The sequence below is a fragment of the Belonocnema kinseyi genome, chromosome 3, assembly GCF_010883055.1.
Source record: "Belonocnema kinseyi isolate 2016_QV_RU_SX_M_011 chromosome 3, B_treatae_v1, whole genome shotgun sequence".
Lineage (NCBI taxonomy): Eukaryota > Metazoa > Arthropoda > Insecta > Hymenoptera > Cynipidae > Belonocnema > Belonocnema kinseyi.
This window is the reverse complement of record NC_046659.1, coordinates 83,398,543-83,423,673: the sequence shown is the minus strand read 5'-3', so window position 1 is coordinate 83,423,673 and position 25,131 is coordinate 83,398,543. Positions and strand designations below refer to the sequence as shown.

General features: G+C 28.4%; 1 protein-coding gene across 1 annotated transcript; it reads left to right on the top strand.

Annotated features, from left to right (window-relative positions):
- Positions 1 to 13,085: 13,085 nt before the first annotated feature.
- On the top strand, positions 13,086 to 13,487 carry LOC117169911 (probable salivary secreted peptide). The gene has a single exon (XM_033356421.1). The coding sequence runs from the start codon at positions 13,086 to 13,088 to the stop codon at positions 13,485 to 13,487; it is 402 nt and encodes a 133-aa protein (XP_033212312.1).
- The last annotated feature ends 11,644 nt before the right edge of the window (positions 13,488 to 25,131 follow it).

Sequence of the window (25,131 nt, the reverse complement as noted above, 5' to 3'; positions counted from 1 at the left end):
AAGTTAAATTTAAACCGAAAATGGAATAGTTGAATTTACAATCATTAAAGTTAATTATTAGGAAAAGGAACTGATTTTAAATGAAATAGTTAAATTTTTAGTGAAACACATGGATTTTTAACGAAGGGGCAAAAAAATGTATTTAACGCTAATAAGATTGATTTTCTGAAGAAAGAAAAAAAAGAATTTTCAACAAAATTTATGCGTTTTCAACAAAAAAAATCAATTCTTAACTAAAATGCTAAATATGTAATAACAACAAAAAAGATATAAATAACTTAGATCTACTCGTAACCAATGAGTACAGTTTTCCAACAAACAATATTTCAGTTTTGAATAAAAAGCAGTTGATGTTTTAACAAAAAATATTTTTATTTTCAAACAAAATCAGTTGAATTTAAGCAACAAGATTTATTAACTGCAAAAAAGACAAGGTTTAATTAAAATGCATGAAATTTTAACTACGCAGTTGAATTTCAAATTAAAAAAGATCAATTTGCGACAAAAAATTCAATAATTTCATTTTCTGTTAGACAAATTAATTTTTAACCACAATAACATAAAATTTTCAACAAAATTGTTAAATTTGCAACCGAATAGTTAAATTTTCAAACATACAGATGCGTTTTCAATCAAAGTGAAAAATTTTCAACCAAAAAAATGAATTTCTAACATAATAGTTCAACTTTTAAGTGGACATACTGAGATTTTCAACCACCAAGCTGAATTTTCAACAAAAAAATAAGAATTTTCAGCTAAATAGTGAAAAAAGGTAGTTTCAATCAAAATGATAAATCATGAACCATAAGAATACTTTTTTATCAGATCACTTCTGAACAAAAGAATACAAATTTTTATCAACATAAAAGAACTTTTCAACAAAGAGTTGAATTTCTAACTACAAAAATTAATTTTCTACAAAAAACGGAGTTCTTACATTTTCAGTTTAAAAAAATATATGTATATAAAAAAAAAGATTACAAAATATTTAAATTTTCACAAAGAAAGATTCTTCTTTACCTAAGAAGATTTATTATCTAACACTATAGGCGAACTTTCGACAAAATGTATGAAATTTCTGGGAAAAAATTAAATTTTCAAAAAATTAGCATGAAAAATCTTTGATAACAAAAATTAATTTACAACAAATTAGTTCGGCTGTTAACCAAGTAGTTGAATTTTTAACCAGAAATATCAATTCTGAATCATGTAGAATTTTCAAATAAAGAAATATTAATCGTTTAAAAAAAATTGAAGATTTACATTTTCAATTAATAAAATTAATTACCAACAATAAAAAAGATGTTGAAAACAAATAGTTAAATTCAGACAAAAAAGACAAATTTTTGACTAAAAATTTGAATCTTTTACTGCGTAACATCCACTGGCCAAATCAATAATGTTTAATGATCTGATCTGTAACTTGCACCGATAAAATTAGTCAACTGAATGGTATGACTAGTAATTTTTACTACATAAATCAGTCATTTTCATTGTTATAATCTCTAACTTCCAATGTGGTTATCAGTCATTTATGGTTAATTTTAATCATGGATTAAAATGAAAATTGAAATCAGTTATTTTGTGTGACTATTTCATTCATTCAGCAATATGGACTGATTCATCAATTGAAACGACGGCTTTTCATCTTATGAATGCTTCTACATTTTTTATGATAATTCGTGAACCAGTAAATATTTAAATCCGTCATTGGTCTTATTTTAAAGAAATGATTGTACATTTTATTTTAGTCAAGTTTGATTTTTTTCTATTCACTTACCTAAATTATGTAGAGAGTGGAATTTAAGAATAAAAAATTGTTCAGTTTGTGTAAAAGTCGCGACGGGGTCCTACATTACGGCAACAAACATACTCATTCATTGCAGTTTATTTTGCACTTTCTAGTCGTAAATGAAATAAAACAGAATTTCACGAAGAAGCTGCCAGCTATTCGGAAAAAATAGCTTCAAGGAGTGCTTCCGAAACTGACAGGATCGCTGGAAGACGGTTGTCGCTTCTAAAGGGGGGTATTCCAATGGGGATATCATCGCCATCGGCAGAATTATCTCTGACTCTTGGTACACCGCAAGGTCGGATAATTTCCGGATATACTTCGTTTGATAGATTTTTCCGTCGAAGAGTATGAAACTGGGAAATTTAAGGAAGAAATACATTATGCTGGACACCTTCATGGAAATGATAAAGGGATGTTTAAAGGATTGCTAAATAAAGTAGGAATTAAGGAAGTAGTATCGCTTAAGAAGGGATATAAGATTTCCAAGGTATTAAGGATATTTGAATTTTAAATAGTCCTGTTGACTACCAGCTGCAGCTTCCACTTGATACGGATTAGCCTGGGTCGCTTTTCTTACTTTGCTCTGCTCCAGTTCCGTCAGCGGTTTATGTAATACGTCTAGCAATTTACTTCTGAATTCATTCTCAAGTCTTATTGTAAACTGTACTGCTTTTAGAAAACAAATTTATGAAATATAAAGGCGAAGTTGTAAAGTATTATTCTTGTGCAATAAAGTTTTATTTATTATTTAATGGAGTTTATAAAGCAGTATAAGGATCCGTTCAAAAACTACGCCACATACTGAAATAAAATAAAAAAACAGACAAAAGTAATATTTAACAGACTTAGGAGCTCAAAATGCTCTCAAAAAAGGGGAACAGGTTAAGTTTTTACGACAAAAAAACCGAAATAAGTTGTTTAAAATAAAATTTTTGCATATGTACTTTAACAGAATTAAAAATAAAACGCTACATATTTCCAGTCGACATCTATTCCAGTTAGAAAAAAAACAGTTAAAATGTAAAACAAAAAATTATAATTTGCTACCAAAAGAGTAGAATTTTCGGCAAAAAAGTAAACGTAATAAAAATAAATAAATAAAAAATAAGATAGTTGCATTTTTTAGAGAATATTTAAATATTTAGGCCAAAATAGCGAATTTTCTAGATGGCGGTTGAGTTCTATATCTAAAAGGAAGAATGTTGAAAAAACAGTACAATTTCAAAAAAACTATGACTTTTTAACAAAATAGATGATTTTTCAAAAAAAAAAAGAAAAAAAAATCATTATCAATGAAACAGGTGCATTTACAACCCATTAGTTAAATTTTTATGTCAAGAAGGCAAAGTTTTTAGAAGACAGTGTAATTTTGAATCCTAAAGTACGTGTTTTCTGTCCAAGAAGACCAAGGGCCAACAAAGCGGTTAAACTTGTATATAAAAAATATGGATTTTTAACAAAATGATTTATCTTTAAAGAAAATACAATACATTGGTTGAGGACGGTTTTTGGCCCAATTTAGATTTGGTCCAAACAATTCGAAAAAATTCCTACAGTATCTACTAACAATGAGAACTCAATTCCACATTAAACAAACCACCCTCACTTTCCTATTCACCCAAGCACCCTTTACAAAAATGAAAACTTCACCGCTTCTATGCAGTGTTTTAGGGAAAAAAACCAATAACAAAAATTTTTAAAAATACATATATAGGTTTTCGGGGTAGCTGATTTCGAATACAAAGTCCGTTGACCTCGGTCACATTAGATTAAGGGCCATTTAAAGGTCAAACTGCAAAAAATCCGATAGAAAAATCCAGAAAAATACATACATAGGTTTTTGGGGTCGCTGATTTTGAATTTGAGGTCCGTTGACCTCCATCATATAAGATTCAAGATCAATTGAAGGTCAAACTCTATTTTTCTGGATTTTTGTTATTGGGTTTTTTTCCCAAAAAAACTGTATAAAAGCGGTGGAGTTTAAATTTTTGTAAAGGTTGCTTGGGGTGAATAGGCTAGACAGCAGCGGCCATAGCAAGAAAATGCTTCAGCGGCAGCGTGTTTTGCCTTCAACTCGCTGCCATTTATACAATTTTGAACCAACTTTCTTCACATTTTCAAAAAAACTTTCTAACAGTCTAGTGAACAACTTTCACGCGGCAAGTTATTACAACTAATATTTTTTCGATGACTGTCCCCCTGGTCGAAGTTGGCGAAACGTGATGTTCGTTCAGAATCAATTTGTTATTAAATAAAAACAAACATATTCGCGTTTTGAACAAAGTACGTTGTTTATAGTCATCGCTTACATATTAAGAATACACTATACAAATTTCAAGCATTTTTATCGACAAACGACCGAATAATCGCGAGTTGTGGTTTACAAAACATTGATTTTTGATCGAAAAATTTTTTAAGTTTTTATTTTTTATCTTAAGTAATAATTATCGAATGAAAAAGCTTAATCAGAAAAATTTGTCTGCCGCGTCAAGCTGAATATGAATGTATATTTTATTTCACGTTTCGACAACTTTTCTTATCTAAAGATTTTCCCGGTTGGACAATAATTCTACGCGGTTACGAGCGCTTGTCGAGTTGTTGCACCCGTCATCTCAGTTCTGGACCAAAATGATGATAGCATATTTTAAAATTAGAAAGAATTAACTTGATCGAAAAATATATGGATTTTCTTATTTGACTTCATGAATCCAGTTCACATTTAACCGAAAAAACTAGAAAAAGGGGAAGTTTTTTAAAAAAGGAAAAGAGGGGGATAGGAAAAAGTGAGTAAAGTCTGTATTTAGATGATTTACATGTGAAATAAAATTACTAACTTTTACTTTTACAAGTATTTCAAAAAAATTATATCCAAATAATGCCTTAGTGGCAGTTTTGTATAAACTAGAAAGAGCTACTTAATTTTTGATGTGCACTCTGTTGTAATAAATGCCTACTTTTAAAGAAAAGCTCTCATCTCGAATCTTAGATGTGCATCGTCTAAAAAGCACGTGCATGGAGTAGAGAGGTACTAGTGTTCCGACTACAATAGAACAAAAACTTTCTTTTTGATCTAGTGAATTCGACCAATTTATATTTCAGATCTGGCATTCGTTTTGCAAGAAAAGTGCTTATATTTCGTTGAATCTTGAATTTCTCAAATAAACATAATTAAAACTTGAGAACTTGAAATTCTACACACTCTCTAAAGCTTCAGCATTGCATTCTCCGATCAGACTTGATTTAATAATTTGAAATAAAAATGGTGCATTTTTAAACTCATTAGAAAATGTTTTCAATCTTTGAAAGACTTTATCATAATGGATCTGCATTTTACAAAAACTTCGTAAACTCGCACAAATTACAGTCTTTCAAAAGTTTATGTTCAGAAAAATACACAACGAGGCTTGTTCAGCGCACATAAAATAAGAATTTACAAAGTTGCGTAATATGTGTGCGCACTCGTCTGTTAAGCATACCGATTTTTCCTTTTCATTTTACTTTTCTTCTTCTCTGGGAACCATACATAGAAGGCGCACTCGAAACTGTTCGTTCGTCTCCCCATTTCACGAAAGACAATAACAAAGGGAACTTTTTAGCAAATACAGCTTTAAACTTTTAATGAGGTGAATTTTTCCCCTTTTGAAATAAAATACACATTTATTATAAATTATTGCTCTCTAAAGAAATTCAAATTACAAGCATTGCATTAGTTTTTTTTTTGAAGTATAGAAGCAAACAAAAAAATGAATTTAAGAATAAACAACAAATCCAATACTAGGGTATGGGCCCGTTCAAAAACTACGTCACGCTATTTTGAAAATTTGTGCACCTCTTCACCTAATCATCACAGATGATCTCACGAAGCAAATATTACAACGAACAGCGAACTTCAGAACCAAAAACGCTCTCAAAATTGAGAAAATAAGGCGATATTTTCACAAAAATGGTGGAGAAATAGGTGAATAAATTTTTCATAAATAATATTAATTTATAGGTATTGTATTGAATTCATTGCGAAAGGCTTGAGATTTCAGATAATATTTTCAAGAAAATGGTTGTTTTGTCAATAGAAAAACATTAATTTCTAATAAATTAGTAGAAGTTAAACCCAAAGAAACACATTTTTTATAAAAGCGTTACATTCTCAACCCTAGGATATGAATTTTAAACAAGAATATTTATTTCAGCAAAATGTTGAATTTTAAACTAAAAACGATACATTTAAAACAAAAACGGAATACTTAAAAAATATGTTATAAACAACAAATAAATTACTTTTAATAAAGAGATTTCCAACCAAGGAGATGGATCTTCATTTGCCGAAATTAATTTTAAATAAAACAGTTTAAGTTTCAACTAAGTGGTAGAATTTTCAAGCAATAAGATTAATTTTTTATCCATAAAGATGAATTTGCAAGTAACTAATAGTTAAAGATAAAGACTAAGTTCAAAGAATTAACTTTGAACAAAAAACATCCATATTTCCACGAAATAGTTCAATTTTCAAATAAAGGTACTCTCTAGAATTAAATAAGTGGGATTTCACTGATATTCAGTGTAAGTCCTCACTGATTTCAACCAGTGACTTGCCTCTAGCCATTTAAATCTGTGAGATTGAATTCTGAATCAGTAGAAATACTTACTGATTTTAAGCAGTGAGATTTTTCGTATATTCATAGAGATTTCACTGATATTCAGTGTAAGTCCTCACTGATTTCAAACAGTGACTTGCCTCTAGCCATTTAAATCTGTGAGATTGAATTCTGAATCAGTAGAAATACTTACTGATTTTAAGCAGTGAGATTTTTCGTATATTCATAGAGATTTCACTGACATTCAGTGAAAATCCACTCTGATTGCAATCCGTGACTAATTTCTATTTATTCAAGCCTGGGAGATTGAATTTTAAATTAATAACAACTCTTACTGATTTGATTAATTGACTCCTTTCTCACTGACTCTCTACCAGCATTTTCAACTATATTTTCCTATCTTTAATTAAAAACGATACATTTTCAAACAATGAAAGAAAAGTTGAATTTTCATTTTGAGAAACAATTGTTTTAGCCACGAATAAAAGAAGGTTCATAAAAATAGTTATATCTCGACCTAAAAAACACTAATTTTCAACTGAAAATTAAATAATTATATTTTTAGTTGTAAAATTGAATTTTCAACAAAAATAAAATAAATGGTTAACAAACTAGGTAAAACTACAACTTAATAGCAACATATCTATTTGTTTAGGCCTATAACGCTTTAAATTTTTAATTTTAGTATAAATTTCCAACGTGTTTCAACATGACATAAAGTCCTTTTTAAGGCATTATAAATTAATATGGGAAAAGAAAAGCACTAAAATTTATATAAAGCTTGTTGTTGGATCATATTATTGAAGATATTTTATTTATTTTTCAAGTGTAAAAAAAGTTAATTAAAACTATTGTGGAACTAAAAAATATTGAAACAGTAATGGCAGATAAAGGTATTGTGAATGCGAATTACGAATGAGATTAACTTAAAAAAATGATCAAATAGAAAAATTTCCTAGATATTATGATTTCTTGGTTACATTTTTAGTAATTGGTGATTGAAAATATTTAATCAATCTTACAAATAATCGTAATTCTTATTTTGAATATCTTCAACTACGATTACATTCTAAATACATCACCAATGATTGTTTAATTTTTTTTAACACTTTAAACAAAATTAAATAGCTACAATAATATGATCCCACAATAATACTTAATATAATCTCTAACGGCTTTTTCTCTATATTATTGTTTAACCCCTTAATAAGGGCATGAGTTCAGTTAGAAACATTTGGGCAATTCTCAGCTAAACTGAAGGCAAGAAAACGCTATAGGCGTCAAACAAATTTATCAAATGGAAATTTTGTGTATCGAAAACAGTGAATTCTTAACCAAAAATATGGTAGTAGACTTTTAAGTTAATATGAATTTAATTGGAAACAAAAATAGATGGTTGTTTTTATTGGGCTCTATTAATTTAGATATCATTCAAACGAAAAAACAGGGGGAAAACTGGCATTTTTTAAAAAGGAGAAAAGAGGGAAATAGGTCAAGAAGTCTGAATTCTGTTTTCAGGAACTTAGATGCTTTACTTGTAAAATAAACTCAATAGTTTTGACTTTTAAAGCGTTTAGGAAAATTTGCATTCACCTTTACATTTTCCACGTATGATTTTTTAAAATCCTTGAACAATTTAAAATTATTCATTTTATTTTACAATTGAAGCATATAACTTCTTTAAAACAGACACCCCACTTTTCTCTCATTGCCCACTATTCCATTTTTTGAAAAATTTCTTTTTTTCATGTTTTTTCATTTCAATAAAAACTAAATTAATATAGCCAAATAAGAAAATCCAACCATTTTTGGTTGAAAGTTAATTATTATTGAGTGAAATATGAACGATTTTTTTGTTTGCTCAGAATTCATCTATTTGGTTCGAAATCTTGTTATTTGATACATTTTGTTAAGACTTATATACTATAAACTAATATGGAATAGGAAGTCGCTACATAGCATATGTAGTTTGTTGCTGGAACGTATTATTGTAGATATTTTAAAAAAATATTAATAAATAATTAATTCTTTTAATGCAAAATTCAAATTCAGGGATAATGGAATGCATGTATTGATAATAAAAAATGGCATAGAAGAGGACTATAGAGTCATTAAATATAATCGAAGAGTCTTGTAAATTCGCCCGCAATATCGGAAGCTTGCTAGTCGTTTTATTGGGCGAACAATATTCCTGCTACCACGATATTTGCACGTGACCGGAGGCTCGATTGGGGTGCTTTTACGAGTGCATTTTTACGGCGTGCAATTCTCCAGCGCGCGGAAATTCGAATCGACTTGAACACGTGCGATGATTCGCACGAACCACTCTCTTCCCGATCGCTCGCGAGAGAAATGGAAAGTGGTTTAGGCAAAGTGGAATTGTTTCCGATCGACTTCACCGTCAGAGTCAGAACGAAATCATCGGAATAGATCGTCGAGACGGTCTATGCGAAAACAAAGAGAAGTCACGATTTCCGATTACCTTGCGCGAAAGCTTCCACAATGCCGTACAAAGCAAGAAAACCGGTAACTGCATTTGCATGGAATTTCAGTTCTTGATATATTTAGGATTTTACAAGTTCTCTCTGTCATACTTCTTATAATTTATAATAAAATAGTTCTAATCAAGGTTTTAATAAACAATTTTTACTTGTTTGAATATGCAACATTTTTGGTCCTGCATAATAAAAAGCTTGTGGATGGCAATACAGAAAAAGAAAAACATATATCTACATGAGATTTTGTAGTCAGAGCACGTCTATTAATTACATGAGAATTCTTTTTGAAATACACTGAAACTTGGATTTAATATCGGGTTCGGACATGGCTTACAGTAACCTTGCAACTAAATCCAGACCGTACGAACGAAAATAGGCAGGGCCACGTTAACGATTTTTATTGGGTTTGGAGGCATGACGCAAGCTTCAGTGTATTATAATAGCCCTTTTGCCCCTTCTTGCAAAAATGCGTAAGATTTTTGTGACCCCATCCACCTTTTTGCGTTAAATCTTTTTTTAGGCGATATATTAACAATTTATAAATTATTTTCAATGTATACGAAATTTAAAAAATTGCAGACGATTTGAAAAGATTAAGGGTAATGTGCAGCATTCCTTAAAATAAAAACAACAATCTAACGACCAAATTTGGACTGCTACATGTAAAAAGTTCCTATTGCAATTTGAAAAAAGATAAAAATGTTCCAAAAATGAAAAGAAAAAATTATCTTTTTTTGACCAAAATGAAAAAGAGGAAAGAAAAATGAGAAGGCAAGAAACAAATTCCCTGCCTTCTCTTTTTTTCTTTTGCCTTTTTATTTTAACTTGATTATTGGATGCTGAATAGAATCTTAAATTGTATTTTAATCTCATTTAAATTTCTTCATTTTTAGATTTAGTGTATATAAAACGATTCCGCAGGATCAGGAGAGAGGTCTCATATAATTTAGATCATTTTAATAGATTTGAAAACTTTGAAGAAATTTCAAAATTTATAGGGAATTTAAAATGATTACAAAAGACTTAGAGGTTTTATGGATTTAAAATGACTTATAATGGTTCGAAAAATGTGAAGAAACTAGCCATTAAAACTTCGAAGAAAATCCCAAAATTTTAAAGGGATATTACAACATTTCAAAGTAATCCGGGGAGATTAATCAGATTCCAATCGATTTTATGGGGTTTTAAAGAGATACCGAAGGATTCCGATGGATTTTTAGAAATTTTAAAGACTTAAAAACATTTTTGGCGGATTATCAACGATTTTAAGGGATTTTTTAAGATTTTAAGAGATAGAAAGTATTTCTACGAATTTTAAAGGATGTTCAATAATTTTAATGGGAATTCGAGGATTTAGAGGGGGTTCATAAGAATTTCAAAGATCTGCAAAGATTTCGAAGGATTTTAAGGGATTTTAATATATTTGAATAAATTGAAACAGGTTTTGATGATTTCACGGCATTTGAAAGGATTTTAAAAAATTTTAAATGATTCAAAGTATATCTGCCGATTTTAGGAGATTTTGTAAGAATTCAACACACTTATCAGGATTTCAAAGTATTTTCACATTTAAATAAAGGACTGTAAGGGATTTTTTTTTTAAAATTCTAATGAATTTTATAAGATTAGGGGATATAAAAATGATTTTAGCCATAGCTTTCAATGGCCTTGATCCTGAATCGAAGAAACCCAAACGTAAACAGGCAGGGCGCAATAATTAATTTCTATTGGATTTGCATGCCTGATTCAGCCCACGCGATGACAGTTACGGCTCTTGAGCTGATTGACACGCTTGACTTAGCAGACGCTCTTTTTCGGCCCCATATCATAAAATTTGAAGTATTTTAGCTGATTTTTACGGAATGCAATTTCAAAGAAAATCGCCAATTTTGTTCAGTCTTTTTACAAGATTTTAAAAGACTTTAAGGAATTTCATCTGATTTCGGGGGATTTTACAAAATTTGAATAGATAATAAATAGAACTAAAGAACTAAGAACTAAAAAGAACTCTAAGAAATTGAAAAAATTTTTTTAATATTTCGAAATACTTGAAAGCAGTTTCGGAATTTTAAAGAATTTTAAACAATTTGAAAGAATTTAAAGTATAGTGCGGATTTAAGAAATTTTAAAGGGTTGTAAAAGGTTTAAAGGGATTTAAACGATCTTCGAATTTGATAAAGAGCTTTCAGGCATTTCGAGAAATTTAAACGTATTTATAAAGATTTAGAAATTTCAAGAGATGCGGAAAGATTTCCACAAATTTTAACGATTTCAAGGACTTTTAAAGAGATTTAAAAATTTGTAAGGGATCTTGTAACATTTCTAAATAGCTTGCAGAATGTTCAAGGATTATACCGGATATTTATAAAATGATCCCAATGAATTATGATAGGTTTTACAGATTTAAAATGATTTAAGAAGATTTCAAAAGTCTAAGAAATTACCGACTACAATTTTCAAGAGAATCTTAATTTATCACTGCATTTTTAAAGATACTGTAGTAGTTCAAAACGCTAAATCAGATTTTAAGAAATTTCGCGGCTTTTTAAGAGATACGAAGGATTTCGACAAATTTTTGGCGATTTTATATGATTTTCAGCAATTAGAAACAATTTTCGCGGATTACAAAGAATATTAAGGCATTTCAAGGGATTCTTAGAAGATTTAACAGGATTTCATAGGATTGCAAAGATTTTCGACGATTTTACAAAATTTTATCAAATATGTGTAGCAGATTTCAAAAATGTTTAATTCCTTGACTATATATTTATTTAAGGGATGCAATATGAACTATAAACGAAAGAAAATAAAACAAAAATATGTATAAAAAATGATTTAAGTAGCCAAAGCAGGCTACAATTATCATATTTTGAAGAAAAAAAACATATGTAAATAATGGGTGCACTCTATGGGTATCATGTATTTGCTAATATTAATAAAATCTATTTTACTCCCGTAAATTAAAAAATCAATTTCAACTATTATTAAGTCTCTCTTGTTTAAAAACTTGCATACATTTTCATGGCAGAACGGAAAAATATTTTTTCTTTAAATATTCAAGTTTGAGCCTTAATGCAGTTAACGGTTTGATAATTTTTCACTGCGCCTTATACCATTGCTATACTAAATACAAGAGTTTCCTCTAATAAACTTTGCAAACGTTTTTTAACGTTTTCATTAGTTTTTTGAAAGAAAGTCAATAATAAAACACTTCTTTGTCGTTTTGTTAAAAGAAATCCCTTATCTATTATAAAAAAGACTGATTCAAAAAGCTCTACATCAAAGCTATAATTTCAGTTAATAAAAACGATAGTTTATCACAAGGGTCATTTATTTAAATTACGCCCCATTTTCTCTTCTAGAAAGAATGTTTACTTAAAATTCAGAAAATGTGCGCGTGAGCGTTCTACATTTTATGCATGCTCTACACTCTCAAGATATATACAAGATATAACCTTTGGAATTTACAATATTCTCATTTTCTGAAAATTCAAATTTCTTAAAAAATATGAGTCTTCTCATAAAATAAATCTCATATTTTATGCAATATTCAACATTTTTCAACATATAGAAAGATTTTCGAAAAAACCGAGCAATCTGCATCCCTATAAACAATGTAAATAAGGAACAAACTTCTTCTGAAACAATGCAAAGAATATTATATAAAACAGGTTTCAAATGTCATCCTACCGGTAAAAATTGAATCACAATAAAATTAATACAAAGAAAAAAAAACAATTTAGAGCGACAAACATTTAAATATTTTCTTAAATTTAAGTTTACAAATGGAGTAAAAATTATATCTTCTGTATTTCAAAATACATTTTTTTTAATCAACTTTTGGAAATATGACAATCCACGTATTTTAGATCTGTACCACGTGTATGATGTGATATTTTTCAAGTTATATTAATAATTTTTGTTTTAGCAAAACATGAAGATCGAGCTATTTATTCAGGTACATAAACATACGTCTCTGGCGTTATACAAAGAAAACACTTTTTAGAATTTAATACCCCAAGCGACTGAGTTGAACGAATGATACGCAACCTTGAAGAAGTTTGCATAAAAGTTGATTACATTTATCAGAGCATGACAGTCTCTTATTAACTCGTGACAAACGTTGAAGAAATTTCGAAGTCATAAATCTATTTGTTAACGTATAAAAACACAAGTGATCCCATTCAGAAGTACGCAAAAATGGCATTACAGAAGATGCCCTTAATTTTGACATTTGCCATAGCTATGCTTTTGAGTATGACAGTCTTGTCAATTGCTGACAATGAATGTGACGAGGATAAATGTGACAGCGATAAATCACATCATTTCTGCATTGGAGAACGAGTAGAGGGCGATCGTCTCGTTCTGAAAAAAGCCGTATATAAACAACAAGAAGGCATATGTTATCACCAGGAGAGATTCTCAGTCCCGAATAAAAGGGAGATGAAAATCACTAAGGTTGTTGCTGAAGATCAGATGACTGATGGCACTGGAGCCTATTGCGAGCTTATTAAGGGTGGTGTAAACGAACCTAATGTCACTTTGGAATTTTCTAACATGATCAACGGCAAGATTGACTTTGTTGTTAAGTTATACGCATGAGTTTTATTCAGTTCTAATGACATTCAAATAAATATTTGAAGAAAATGTTTTACATTATTTTATTTTTCCTGAGATAAATTATCATTTTCAAGGGGTACCTAAATTCTTCGGAAGTTTGTTTGGAATCATACTCCACACAGAAATAGGTAATTATCATACTTTCAATATGCTTAAGTGACAAAATGCATTTTTGGCAATTCTCGAGAAGAATATCTTTTAAAAAATCCACGCACGTTAAAAGGACCGCGATGAGAAAAATTTGTAACACGTGGGTAAGATCTGGCGGTAGCGCTACGAATTTGTAATCGGAAAGTTCGTGCTCGATTCCTGCTTCCGCTGTTTTTGACAATTTTGTTTATCAAAATTTTGCATTGCAATTGAATTTTAAAATTATTCAAATAAAGCCATGATCTTAATTGTTAAACATTTTTATTCTTATTATAATATTAGCAAATATTTTATATTTAACTCATTTGAAAATAATAACTAATATATCAAATTTAATTGAGGTGCCGGTTCCAACTTCTTCTTTAAATAAAATATGTTGTATCCTAAACTGTTTCGTTTTTTGTGTAATAAGAAATGTCGCTTCTTTCAGTTCAATTTGCGACAATTTAATCAATTTAAGAACTTTTTGATCAAACAGAAAGAAAAATACGTTTCATAGTATTCAGAAAATGAATAACAAAGGCAACGTTACATTTTTTCATAAATAAAATATTTATTGATTTTTTTTATAATTTTTCTTTTAAACGTGAATTTTACACTTCAAGCAACTGAGTAATATCAGTATAAAATGATTTTTTTAACGTCATTATCTAGAAATTAAAAGAAATTGGTACCTCTTTGTTTATTTGAAAAAGTTAAAGATATTAAAGTTATTATTTTGTTATCAACGTTTCTAAATTACTAAAGTTTAAAAGTTTTTAAGGTATTAAAGGTTTTCTTATTTATAAATCAATGAGCCGTAAATTGTATAAAGAAAACAAATTTTGTTGAAATATATTATAGAATATAGAATGCGTAAATGTTTAATTTCTTTACAATAAATAGTCATAAATCGTCCCTATACGTTTTTTATTGCAATAATAATATGCATAGAATTTTTCGTTCAATAAAAAAACATTCTCTTTGACAAATAAAATTAAAATAATTAAATCGGGTAATAGAACAAAAACCTTGAATTCCGCTATGCAAAAACATTTAACATTTTTTATAGTCTGAAACTAAAACTAATGACTAAAGTGATCATTAAAACGGATTAGACGTAAATAATGTGCATTGATAAATTAACTAATGTGTCTTTAAAAGAACAATTATTTGAGGAAATTTATTAAGAATCCAGGTCAATTTAAACGAATTCAGAATAAATTCATAAAAAGTCAGAGTCAATTTAAGGCAATGACATCAGCATTAAAATCATTCAAATGTATTTAGTGAAATTAAACAAAAATTATTTATTTCAGTAAAACGGGAACGAATTCAAAATTATTATGGGAAATTCAGAAGGCTTCGATGAAATTTATCATATTTTGGGTCAATTAAACTTTTGACTTTAATTTACAAAAATATTCAAGGGAATTTGAAGGAATTTTATAAAATGCTTAGGAATTCAAGGTGAGCTTAAAAAAATTCAGGGTTATGTAAAAAAAATTAAGTGAGTAGAATTAAGGGAATTTAGATCAATTTGAGGGAATTCCAAGGAATCTCTAGGAATTAAGGTTGAATTAATAAGAATGAAGGATTAATTCCAATCGAATTAAAGGGAATTGCAAAAATGCTTAAATTTCAACAATTTTTAATTTATTTTAGTAAAACTATAGTAGATCTAGAATAATTCAAGGGGATTTAAGAAAATTTGATGAAATAAAAAAGCTGTTGAATTCAGATAAATGGGGGTGAATGGAACTCTGATAAAATTTCGAAAAATTTAAGGTTAACTTACATATCTTTAGACTGAATTAAAAAAAGTAGACATCCATAGAAGATCCAATAAATTCAGTGTAAAGTTAAAAAAGTAAGGGTAAATTCAAAAGAATTCAATGAATTACTTGAGTGCTATCATCAAGAAAAGAATTAGTGAAATAAGTGATAAAAAATGCGTATGATCCATGATGAAATAATCCTTTACAAGTAAATTATGTCTAAAAATAGATTTGAAAATACTTTAGCAATCTTCAAAATATTAATATTATTAATTTACTTATCATAGAGAATATTTTTTTTTATATTTAGCTATAAATACAGCGGATATTATTATGGAAAGAAGCGTTCAAAGATCATTTTAAATCATTAATAGCAATAAAATTACAATTTGTATTTTAAGTTCGATAATATCCAAACAAAATTTTCTTGTTTCTAAAAAAATTTAAGACTCATTTCTCAATAGAAAATAAATTCTTTTTACGGGTGAAATAAGTGTTTAGCCTTACCTCATATTTTTCTCATCGAAAACTAAGAAGACTTATTTTCAGACTTTAAAAATGGCTGCCGACGCTTGCAAAATAACAACATTTATTGTCTATTACAAAAAGTATTTAAAGGTATCATGAAAGGTATTATTTAAGATATAAGGTAGTAAGTATACAATATTAAAACACGAAGTTGATTTTTTTATTTATTTGCAACGTAAGAAAAGAGTTGAAACAATTTCCATATCAGTTATTCGCAGATAAGACACAAGTGATTATACTCTAAACGTAGAAAATGGCTTGGTGTGAACTGATTTTTGCCTTTATATTTGCTATGAAACTAGTTATTAATGTGGTTTCATCATCAGCTACCAATAATGCATTTTCAACATCTATCAGAACTGAATCATTGTTGAAACGAATAGTATATCTATGGAGAATGTAGCATTTTTTCTCAGTGCGTGTCCCAACTTAGAATTTTAATTCTTTTGGAAAACTCTATGTTCCATTTTAGAATTATTGTTATTTCACTGTTCCGAGACAAAATTATAATTCTGCTCGAAAATTTCCTTCTTTATGATCTAAATTTATCATTTGTTTTCGAAAATTTTCAGATCCAATTTAGAATGACATATTTTTTGCAATTTTTCTATTCTAACACAAAATTATAATTTTCCTTAAAAATTCACTATCCGAAGTCAGAACTATACTTTTTTTCAAATCCAGGTATAAATATGAATTATAACTCTTTTGAAAATTTTCTTAAATCGACTAAAAATTATCATTCAGTTAAAAGTCAGTACTATAATAATTTGTTCAGAAGTTTAACTTTTCAAATTCATTATTACGAAGGAGCTTCTTTTAATTTTTTCTCTGCCAAATCATGATTACCGTTTCCATATTTTTGATTAAAAACCAAAATCTTTCTCTACTTGATCAAACAAAAATAGTGTGACCTGATCTTTTGATTTTGAATTGTTTCCACAAAAAGAACCTTTTCTTGCATTTTTGTTTGTTTGAAACAAAAATATTCCATTTGTCTTAAATATCTATTGCTTTTTGAACAAATTTAACTCTTTATCATTTTTAATAATAAATTATCACAGGTAATTGAAAATCAGATCCAGGATATGTGTGATCTTTGTTTTTTGTATTCATTTTCAGTTTGAAATAGGAAAATCTGTTAACAGCTCGAGGAATATTCAACAAAGTAATTCAACTTTGAACAAAATAGTTGCATTTTAAACAAATATTTGCATTTTTAAAATTCAAAGATGAATTGGCCAAACTTCAACAATGTGCATGCATTTTAAACCGAACAGATGAATTTTCAACGAAGAATATCAGTTTTCAGCCAAAAGTAAAATAGTCAAATTATCAGTTGTGAAAATAACTTTTGAACCAAAAACAAAATGAGAAAGTTCATTTTTAATGAAGAAAAAATAACTTTTAAGCAAATAGTAACATTTTCAACTATAAAAGATACAATTTCAGCAAAAAATGGATTCGTTTAATTGCGAGTATAGAAAATTAAATTTCAACTAAATGAAGCAATTTTTAACTGATTTAAGTTAAATAAAATAGACAGGATTCTAATGAAATCTTTGAATCCCTAACCAAAATAATGAATTTTCGCGAAAAAGATTAATTTTTTACCCAAATGGACGAATTTTTGACGAAACACATGCATTTTGTATGAAAAAGTTCAACTTATAAAGAATAAATTTTCATAAACAAATAAAATAGTTGAATTTTTAGATAAAAAATGTATTACAAAAAATGAATTTCGAGCAAAATTCTATATTTTTAACTTAATAGTTTAATTTGTAACCATATAGCTTAATTTTCTAACAAGATAGTTGAATTTTAAACCAAAATATGATTTTTTAACCAAAAAAGTTAATTTACGATCAAATATTTGTATTTTCAACAAAGACAATAAATCCTTAACAACAACAAATCAATTCGTTCAAAGTAATTCAACTCCAAACCCAGTGGTTGATTTTTCAGAAACAATAAAATGGATTTTCGGGGAAACATTTTTACGATAAGAAATTGTATTTAAAATTAAAAACAGTTGAATTTTGAATATAGAGAAATTTTAAACAAAATAGTTAAATTCTCTACCAAAAATGATTAATTCTGAACTTAGCAGCTGCATTTTTGACCAAGAAAGATGAACATTCAACCAAAAAAATTAAGTTTGTAACGAAAAAGACTAATTTTCAACAAAAGACATAAATTTTTAAGCAGGATAGATCCAATTCAAGTTTCAAATGATTATTTCTCAAACACAAGTTGAATAGCTAGATTTTTAGTGACAAAAAAAATTATTCCTTAACTAAAAAAGGGAATTGTTAGCAAAATTGATCAATTTTCATCAAAAATTATCCATTTTCAGAGAAAAATGAAATTTTTAAGAGGATAGTTAATTTTTTCACAAAGAAAATTAATTTGTTTGAAAAAGCAGATTTATGAAAAGAAACATTAATTTTCAACTAAATACTTCAATTTTCAACAAAAAAAATATAAATTTTTTACCAAATAGTCTAATTTGCAACAAAAAAGGTCAAGTTTTTAATAAAAAATGGAATACTTAAATTTTCAGTTAAAAAAATTAATGTTTAATCGAAAACTAAAAGTAGGTGTGAAAAAAATAGTGAGATTCTTAACAAAATAAATACATTTTCAATCAATTAGTAGAATTTATAACCAAACAAGATTAATTACGAAACCCAAAAAACAATGCTACACTAATAATCAAAATCAAATTAGCTTTATCGAAGAATAGTTAGGTTTTCTTAATGGTTTCTACAAATTCAGTTCACGTTTGAACGAAAATGCTTTTAAAACAGTGAGAAGAGGGCAATAGCGAAAATAGTGAGGAGCTTTAAACATAAAAGTAATCTTCAAGCTTATTAGGTTTTTATGTGGCTGTGTCATCGCAGGGCCATCTTTTGCAAAATTTATGAACTTTGTTAAAGTTTATCATCATGAAACCTACTACATAATGTTTTAAAATAGAAAAATGTCGACAGAATTTTATTATTGTTATTATCGTTTTAATAGTAAACAGTGTTATCTGGTTATTCATTGTGCAATGTTCCACTTAAAATTATATAAAATTCCATTAAAATTTTGTATTTAAAAATAGGAATTGTATTTTAGTTTGAGACAGTTTTACCCTCATATCATTTACATTTTGTTTTCTTAAATTTATGAAATTTTTTTTTGTATAAATTGAGAAACCACTGGTGTTAAACTTAAGAAAATCCCGATAAATAAATTTGCATAGTTAGCTTACTAGTGCAGCAACTCAGATAGCTCACGCGAAGAATCAGTTTTGAGAAAACAACAATCTCGCACATCTTCAGAATTTAAATCTTACAAATGAATTGTTAAGAAGATTATGCGTAGGACCGACAGATATATTTTCTAGGTATTTTCTAGACTAAAATGACTCTTCCAATCCAGGGGATAAATTTTTGTTAACCACAAATCCTCAATGACAGATTAATTTGCGGCAGCAAATGCGCTTAATATCTTGAATTGAACTCACTAGGCGATTATGATGCATGTAATAGCACAAGCATTGTGGGCCTGTTCAATGCTGGAATTGATTAACGGAGACCCATATCACGCACATTATAGACCCGCGACTGTCTGTCCACACGCGGCAACGCCTCACTTGTGTTGCCTGCATACAACGCTCACACGTGCGGCCTAGTTGTTGTTAAGCGTGGGCTATGTGTCTGTCTGCTATGCCTGTCACCGAGCTGCCTCACGTTGCATTCATCTGCCGAAACTGCATCACAACCGTTCACGGTCCCGTATTGTTGGTTCGCATTACTATTCAATATTCAGAAACAGCCGGTTCGATGGAACAGTACTGGATAAAAATAGGGTTCCGATTGTACTGAAATCCCTAGCTCTTATCAACAATTTTGCCCGACAAATTCGCCGCTTCCATATTGACGCGAATAGGCAATTTGACAGTAACAAATGCGAAATAAATTCATCGAAAATTTCAAAATCTCTCCAATGACGCTGCTGTCGGAGCTACTTTACTGACACATTTCACGTTAGCTCGCTAGAATAATTTTATTTGTCATAATAAGAATAATGAAAATATTTCAAAAATGATTACGTAAATTTATAAATCAAAGCAGAGGCGGGCGGGGAGAGGCAAATCAAAACGAATAATTTTTTCTGAACAAAATAGTCTAAAGCTTACAATTTTGATCTGATTAAAGGATTTTTCTATTTGATAAAAGTTATCTAAAATTCAAAGAGATTCGTCAGAGCCGATTTTTGAATATTTTATTTATTTTCTATTTAACAACAAAGTTAACATTTTTATATATTTTATTATACTAACAGATTGATGAGAGCTAGTGCTACTTCAAGATAAAAATACTTGGAAACTTTACTTTTCAATTTACCAAAAAATGCACATATTGACTACTTGTAAACAAATTGTGAATCCGAAAATAGCTTATTTTTTAGAAGAATTTGTGAAACGAAAATATTTGTTCTTTATTTTATTATTATAAATTTTATATAAGTATAGGCAAAATCATTTACGAAAATAATTGTTCATTTGGCGAAAATCTTCATATTTTTATAAACTTGATTTAAGCAAATAACAGACGTCACCTGGCAAAGTTTCCTAATAAATAGGGATATTTCATAGCCAAATTCAGTAGATTTAGTACAAACAAACTTCATACATTTATTGAAAATTAGTCAAGTTGTGAATCGGTTTATCAAATGTAATGAGTGGAAGGTTTTTCGCATTTAATTTAAAATTGAGTCCGTTTAAAAAAGAGCCCTGACTGAATTCATGATGATTTTAATAAGTATAGGTAGTTGAAAAAAATACCAAAAACCTTATAATTCTTGCAAATAGCATTACAATTCATTGAATTTCATTAAATTTCTTGATATCCCTTGAAAGATGATAAAATCTGGCGAGATTTTCGGTTATGAAGTTCTATGAAATCTGATGATATTTTTGGAAATCTAGGAAAATTCATTAGAACACTTTAAAAGCTTTTAAATTCCTTCTTGTTTTATAAGGCTTAATAATTCTGTTTTCATCTATTACAAATTCCACAAAATCTCTTAAAATCTCTAAAAATTTTTCAAATTCTTAAAAAAAAAAGTCTGTGCAAATGCATTCAAATATTTGAAAATATGTTCAAACTTAAATTCATTAATTATATTATAAATTGCTCAATTCCGATACATATTATAAATTCATTGAAATCTATTAAAATTATAAAAAATCCCCTGATGTCTCTTGAAATTACAGGAAATCTGATACTATTCCGTTAATCACGTAGAAATATTTGAATTCTTATAAAAAATAAAAATACCCTGAAACCTTTTAAAATATTCCAAAACATTATATGTACGTCCTATGAGATGCTTCCAAGTCCTTGAAAATGATGCAATAGATTGAAGGATACTTAAAATTATAAAAAAATACCTCAAAATTATTGTAATTTTATAAAATGCATAAAAATCTCTAGAAATTTCTTTTGAAATTTGCCGAGTCAAGTAAAATCTACATAATACTTTTCGATCCCTCTGAGTTTTTCAAAACTAATGAACATTCCTTGGAATCTTAAAAATATTCTTTAATTTTAAAAAATATTCGGAAACACTTAATTTTTGAAAAGAATTTCTTCAATATATATAAAAATATTCCCTGAAAGTACATAAATTGTGATATCTTTTAAAATGAGTTGATATATTTAGGGGTCTTTGAGATTCTTTGAGATCCTAAGAAATTAATTTAAATACCGTATAGAAACCCTTTAAAATTGATCGAAATATTTAAGACTCACGAAATTTTCATAAAATTCCCTTGTAATCATTAAAACTAGCCTGAAATCTTTTAAGTATTGAAGAAAATTTTAAAGTCTCTTAAATGTTTTTTGTGATATTTCTCGAACTACCTTATTTTACTAAGATCTTTTAGAATGTCCTTATCTGTTTGAAAGTTTGAGACTTTCTTACAAATATTCAAAATCCTTAGAAAACCTATATAAATTCCCTTGAAAGATTTTGAAATCCCTTGCAATACTTTTAAATTTCTTGATATACATTGAAATTCTTGCAAAAGGTTATTAAATATTTGGAAATTATTTGAAATCTCTCAGAATCTTCTAATATATCATCATATCCCATTTTGCTTGTGAAATCGTTCCAAATCTTTCGTAAATTAACCAAATTCTTTAAAAACAAATGTAATTTTTGAAATTCTTTGAACTGTTTAAAAATCCTGTAAACCCTGAAAAATCATTTGAAATCTTTTGAAGTATGAAATACTCTGATGTTCTAAGGAATCATTGAATATACCTTGAAACCTGAGTAAGATTTTGAAATTTGGAAATCGTACCTACATAAATTCCCTTGAAAGCTGCTGAAATACTTTCCAATACTTTTATGTGAATTCTGTGAAATCGGTTGCGATTCCTTAAACATCTTTAAAATATCTGAAAATCCTCTGGAATCCCTTGACATCTTCTGAAATATCCTAAAATCCCATAAATCGAATGAAATCTTTCAAAATCTTTAGAAATTCTTCAAAATCGCATAGAATTTTAAAATCATGTGAAATATTCTGAAATATCTCAATATTTTTAAACCTTTTAAACTATTAAAAATAAAATTGCGTAGCACCGCTTTAAGAGCTAGTTTGCAAAACTTTTACCGGGCCGCTTGGTAAATCCTAGTCCGCTTCTGCACGAAACGTTTTTTTGAATTTAAAATGTGTCGTTATTTTCATTAGCATTAATGGCAGGAACTTTTTGACAAATCAGTAAATAAAAGCGAAGTTTTTTCTCGTGGCCACATTTAAGATCCGTGAAGTTTTCTGACAAAATAAAAAGTAAGGCTAAGTTATAAAAAACCACTCAAATATGCACCCCGTGATGTTTCACGGCTCGCACGTACGTTACGTGATAAGTATGGAGTCTATTTTCTGATAATTTTAAAACGAAGAATTAATCGACTGGCAGTAACTTTCTAGCACCCTAGTGAAACCCACCCTCGTGTAAATAATAGATTTTCCCTTCTACACAACTTCCGCTCTAAGAAACCAGGCATCGAGAATCGAGATATGGCTAAGGGCGTTTAAAGTTAAATATCATAGAGGGTCGCTTGTCATAAGTGATTTAAATGAGACCCCGAAAGGGTGGCAGCAAAACTTCATGTTTAGAGTTCCTTGAATTTTCCTGTTTTTTCAACAACAAAGAAGTGCTTTTCTATTCAAAAGTACGAATTTTCTTACAAATGGTGCAACGTTTAACAAAAAAGTGGAATTTTTCACCAAATACTGTAATTGTCTACCTACAAAGATAAATTGTTAACTCTACACTAAGAAAAATATTTGTTTGCATCAAAGAAATTATGTCTTCAATATAGGGTCAAACAAATGTGTTTCTCATTTCTGTATTGAACAATCGTAAATTATAACAATGAGAAATGAATCCGAGTTAGACATTTGAATTGAATGTATATATAAGTGTTCCTGTTTTTAAGTATACAGTGTTAATTATAATAGAAAATAACCTGATTGGTTTCATAAACCATCTTTATAAAGAAAAGAGGTTATTGAAGAATCTTCAATTATATCCAAGGTAAAAACCCTAAACTTCAAGTAGTTCCTGAACTAGAGATATTGCGTCCATTTTTCAATTAATTTCTGATTCTATAGTAAATCAGAACCTTTAAAATAATACAACACTGAAAAAATACGAATGCCATCAAATAAATCACATGATTAATTAGTTTATATTCTAGGTTAGTCCCTCAGGAACCGTCAGCAGTGCTTTAGCAAGCCTAGCGGCACTTTGTAGTACTGCTTTGTACTGTATTTTTTGTTTGAATCAAATAAATATTTTTATGAATTTCCTAATAAAAGTAATTTTTTATTTGAATCCAAAAAATTGTACTGAACCAATTATTTTGTTTAATCAATAAGGCAAATAGTTTCCATTCCTTAAAATCAAATATGCCTTTTTCTAATTGAATCAAAAAATTTGTTTGTTTTAATTATATGAATTCGAATAAATTTTGTTGTTTGATTCGAACAAACATTTTTCTGAGTGTATTGTCAAATTTTTAAACAAAAATATTTGAAATAGAAAAAAAACAGATTAATTCTCAACAGAATTAATAATAGTTGATATATCAACAAGAAAATTTCAACCAAGTTGGCTACATTTTCAACTAAATGATTGAATTTTCAACCAAATACTTAAGTTTCATACATAAAAATACGAATTTTGAACCAAATAGACGGACTTTCCAAGAGCAATTATTAAACTTCAAACAAACCCACTTCCATATTAAATGAAAAGATAAGTTCTTTAGGAAAAATATAATATTAGATATTCGAAGAACAATAAGCGAATATACAAGAAAAAGGAAGGAAATGTTCATCAAAATTGTTAACTTTCAACCAAGAAGAAATTTCGACTAAGGAGATTCGTTTCTTACATAAGAGATGAATTCGAAACTAAAAAGTTTATATTTCAACAGAAAATAAAAAGTTACATTTTCGGTTAAAAAATTAATTTCAAACCAAAACAACGAGTTTTCTACAGAATCAATAAATTTTCAAAAATAAATAAATTACACTTCACTCGAATAGAGAAATCTTAAACAAAGTTATTTAAATTGTATTCAAGTATTTAAATTTTTAACACAGACCGACAAAATTTCACCAAATGCCAGAACCAGAAACCAGCGTATACTTCTCCGAAGGTTTTGAGCACCTTGAAGTATATGCTTTGCCCTTTCAAATGAACTTTGCGTCGCTCAAATCCTTCACACCTTCAAAATTTAAAAATTCAAAATCTCGAAGGTAAAAAAAGATATTTGAGCGATCCAAAGTGTATTCGAAAGGGCAAGACTTTAAGGTGCAGGCTGTAGTTTTTCGAAATAAATAATATTCGCGTTTCTACATGAAACCACAAATACAGGCTAAAATCGCGATTTTCGCACTTAGAGGTTAGGATATCTCAAAACTCTGAGGTGATAGAGTAATTCTGAGGCCAGATTTGTGACAAGTATATTCTGGTTTCTGGTTCTGAAACTTTTCGGCCTGTGTAATTTATCATCCAAATATGGAATAGAAATATTTTCAAATAAAAAACATCATTTTTAACAAAAAAGAAAATAAGTTTTCAATAAGGTAGATAAACCTTCAACAAAGAAGA

What these genes read in the sequence shown, in the direction of transcription:
- LOC117169911 (XM_033356421.1), top strand. Translation starts at nt 13,086, where the DNA reads ATGGCATTACAGAAGATGCCCTTAATTTTGACATTTGCCATAGCTATG.